The sequence below is a fragment of the Cryptomeria japonica genome, chromosome 1 (genome assembly GCF_030272615.1).
Source record: "Cryptomeria japonica chromosome 1, Sugi_1.0, whole genome shotgun sequence".
NCBI lineage: Eukaryota > Viridiplantae > Streptophyta > Pinopsida > Cupressales > Cupressaceae > Cryptomeria > Cryptomeria japonica.
The window spans coordinates 705,413,182-705,416,903 of record NC_081405.1 but is presented as its reverse complement, the minus strand read 5'-3'; the positions used below and the strand labels follow the sequence as shown (position 1 = coordinate 705,416,903).

Sequence of the window (3,722 nt, the reverse complement as noted above, 5' to 3'; positions counted from 1 at the left end):
TCACTTCCAATTTGCACATCCCCACACAAACTATTTCATGACACAAGAGATCATGAAGATGTTCTAATACCATGTTAAAAAATGATAGAACAACAAACCATAAATTGTAAAGAAATTAGATCATAATTGCATAGTAAATAAAAATGATATTTAATATAATATTAAAATAAATTATTAATACAATACAATGACTTTTTAAAGAAAAAAACAAAATAAACTAACTTAAGAAAAAAAACTTCCCAACCAACCTTACTACAAACTAATTTATTACATTGTGTCTATCCTTTTCATAAAGGAAGATCTCATCGTAATAGTATTCTTAGATTGGACTATCAGTTCAGCTAATACACAATCATTTAGGTGTTAAAAGGAAGCATACTGGGGAGTTATGAGTGCTTACAAGAGAATAGACATAAGACATCCTCTAGTGGAGCAGAAGAATATCAGCGGACAACTACATCCTCCAGATCCAATTTGTACAGAGGTGGATACCTGCTCCTCACATAGGCGTTGATGGACTCCACGAACCGGCGGACATACACCGTATTAGTATTACGGTCATATGATTTCAGTGAACCTGATTTGTACTTTGCCATGTAACAAGCAAACTTGAAGAGCTTTATGGCCTCCTTGCTGCTACAGTACTCAACATCAACAGATTTAGTATCGAAATGATTGGCTATTAACGAGTTATTATGCTCCTCCTTTCCACAAATAGAAGCGAATGTGAAGAGCTTTATATCCTCCTCCCTCCTGCAATCATCATCATCATCACATACAACAGAAATATCATGGGCTATTAGCGACTCCTGCGATGCAAATCGACCGGCTTTTAACGAACATATTTGAGTAGTGTTGTCGAAGATCTACTCTATGTAAACTGAGTCACATTTAGACTCACATTTGAACAGAAAGGGGCCAACTTTAGGCCAAATCTCATGTACCGAATCTACCGAACGGTTGGCCACTTGTTCAGAGTCAACAGAGGGATCAGCTTCAGGCTGAGTTTTCTTACCTCCAGGAAGAAGAGCACGTATATAGTTCTGGTCAGCCATGATTACAAGGTCAGCCGAGGATTCACACTCAGTTGAGGTTCCAAGGTGGGCTTTTGCACCTCCACCTCTGCTCGCCAAGGATTCACAGTCAGCAAAGAATTCAGAGTCAGCTTTTGCACCTGCAGCAACGAGCAAGCATACTTTACCACTCACAATCTTTGATTGCAAGTCGTTACCAGGCTTCAAATTCTCCACCCAGTTCCCCCAACAATACGCCCGCCTCCTCATTGCCAAAGGCAGTGGGTCACACAGCAGCTGTACTGATCTGCACAAGATTGCATTGATAAAGCCATCGATCCACAGCCTCACTTTAGTGCTGAACCCCATGCTTACTGATGCAAAGGTTAGCGATGCAGGAATGAGCCAATGAATATGCTTTTGAGTCTTCAGGAACAGACCCACGAAGTTTAAAATCGTCATCAACTTATCCTCCGACAACAATAAGTTGACAGGAAGGAAGTAATCGTGATCCAGACGAATAACCGCGCGGTTGTCCAGTATCACTGAATTCAGCACTTCTTCAAACTTCATAATATCGCCTGTAACCACTTCTTCCCATATTTCTTTATGATTTTTCACAAACACTGTGTTTGAAGCCATTTTCTCAATGTACTTGACAGTTTCCCACATTTTATCTGTGATGCAATAACCAGGTCCATCCTTCATTAACATCTTGTTGCCTTCCATTCGCTTCAGTACAAACTTCTTGCCCAGGTAGACCACTGAGACTGTGTCATCAATCTGAGATTTCCCTTCTTTCTTAGATTCCTGAGCATCCTTCTGATTTTTCAGCTTCGACACATCTCCTGCTGTGGTGGCATGAGAGATAACTTTTTTGAAGACTCGACCTTGGAATTCCCCAAGCTGTTTGTAATCTGTGTAAGGGAAACACAAGCAGTGGAGCAAGTAGGCAAGGGTGCAATGTATAACCGCCCAAAGAGGCGTCGTCTTCATGATGAGAAGAAGTCCAAGGCTAAGTTGCAATGGAAGTAACACGCTGTTTACAACTTCCTTCAAATCTGCCATAGTTTCTACACCAGTGAACCACAATGATAAGCCTCCCATTTTCTACGCAATTCTACTCTCCTTCTTTTCTAAGCAACTTGAAAAAAGATTTCTAAAAAGACTTACTGACATCTTTATTTTAAGAAAGACGATACAATAAGCACATCAAAGATAAAACAACAACAAACAGAAATAAAGAAGTGATCCAAAGCATACCTATGAAACTCTGCCACTCTTCGGGGCCCTAATTTCATTGAAAGAAAAGTGGAGGGTCTGTCATAATTTTGGAGTCTATAAATCTTTCTATTTACGAAAATATCAATCACATATAATTATTATTATTTACTCTGTTTGGTGGGTTAGTTGAGATGTCTGAGTGGTGGTAAGGTGCCGTTTTCAGAGAATTAAATTCATATGTTACAGCAGTTTCTCCGTACGAAAATTTCCAAACGAAACAAGAAATATACTACTGAAATTTAAGCCGACTGAAATTTAAGGCCACACCAAAAGCGTGGGCATAGAAAGCTTTTACACTCCGCCGTCCGCGTTACTGATATAAATCGTATTCGTGATAAAAGTTCAGGTGAGGTCGTTGGGTTTTGTTTTGAGAGTTATTCTCAAATATCTTTCAAATTGGCTTTTCAAATTTAATTGTGTTGAGTTGGACTGATCTGTGCTGTAGAATAGTTTTTCTAAAGTTATGTTAGTTGTGTCGCAAAGAGATTAATAATTATTCCTTTTCAATTTTTTTATATTAAAAAATATATTTTTATATCATTTGTTAGTTTTCAATATTTTATAATTTCAAATATGAATCTTAAAAACTTATATATTGCACGAAGTTAAAATGTAATCATTATTAAGTAGCATGTACATATTTGGAAGATAAAAAGACAAATTATTGAACAAGTTTATTTGAGTTGTAAATTTATTTACATGTCAAAAATTTATCAAGTGGGAATGAAGATGATACAAGGTGGAGGAGGTCGTGAGAGAAAGGACAAGAACATGTTCTTGATAGCTTCTATGAATGTAAAAGTGAGTTAATGAACAATAGAATCAAATTACACTATAACCTAATATTTCTAGTATTGCTTATGTCAGACATATAAGAAAACTTGAAATAAAATCTATCGAGTATGAATACAACTACTAGATACAAGTCTATCTTTTAATTAATTCTTTTGAAAATTTTTCCTCAAATTAATATTTGAATAAGATGTGTGTATAGAGTAACACGAATTTAATATTTTTCATCTGCATTAGATATGGCATAATATCACAACTTCAAGTATTATTTCACATAAGACAACTATTTTGATGGTAGAAGTAACTTTCATATTCATTTAGCCCACCAACTTACAAGACAAATGATTATGATGCTGGTGATAATAGTTTTCAATGTCATCTCAATTATATGATATGGTCAAAAATTATAACAACTACATAAAAAATTTAATTGAGAAAAAAATAAAATCATATGATTAGTCTTTTAAAAATAATGGTGTGAAATCAAATGAAAAATTGATCAAATAGAGGTCATATAATTATACATGTTTATTGAACATAGGAAAATAAGGAGTGAGAAAAATAACCCAATCATTTTTTTAGAATATTAAAAAATATTATCATATATTTAAAAGGAAAAAATTAAATGATATT

At 35.2% G+C, this 3,722-nt stretch overlaps 1 protein-coding gene across 3 annotated transcripts; it reads right to left on the bottom strand.

Annotated features, from left to right (window-relative positions):
* Positions 1-222: 222 nt before the first annotated feature.
* On the bottom strand, positions 223-2,635 carry LOC131855806 (uncharacterized). Of its 3 annotated transcripts, none has more exons than XM_059221605.1 (2): positions 2,277-2,635; positions 223-2,086 (listed from the first exon to the last, which is right to left on the bottom strand). In XM_059221605.1, exon 2 carries the CDS (start codon positions 2,079-2,081, stop codon positions 867-869), a length of 1,215 nt encoding a protein of 404 aa, XP_059077588.1. In that variant the 5' UTR covers positions 2,082-2,086; positions 2,277-2,635; the 3' UTR covers positions 223-866. The 3 variants fall into 3 exon arrangements, with proteins under 3 accessions (XP_059077588.1, XP_059077587.1, XP_059077591.1); XM_059221604.1 differs by lacking the exon at positions 2,277-2,635 and having other exon boundaries at positions 223-753; positions 902-2,265; XM_059221608.1 differs by lacking the exon at positions 2,277-2,635 and having other exon boundaries at positions 223-753; positions 1,016-2,265.
* Positions 2,636-3,722: the final 1,087 nt, after the last annotated feature.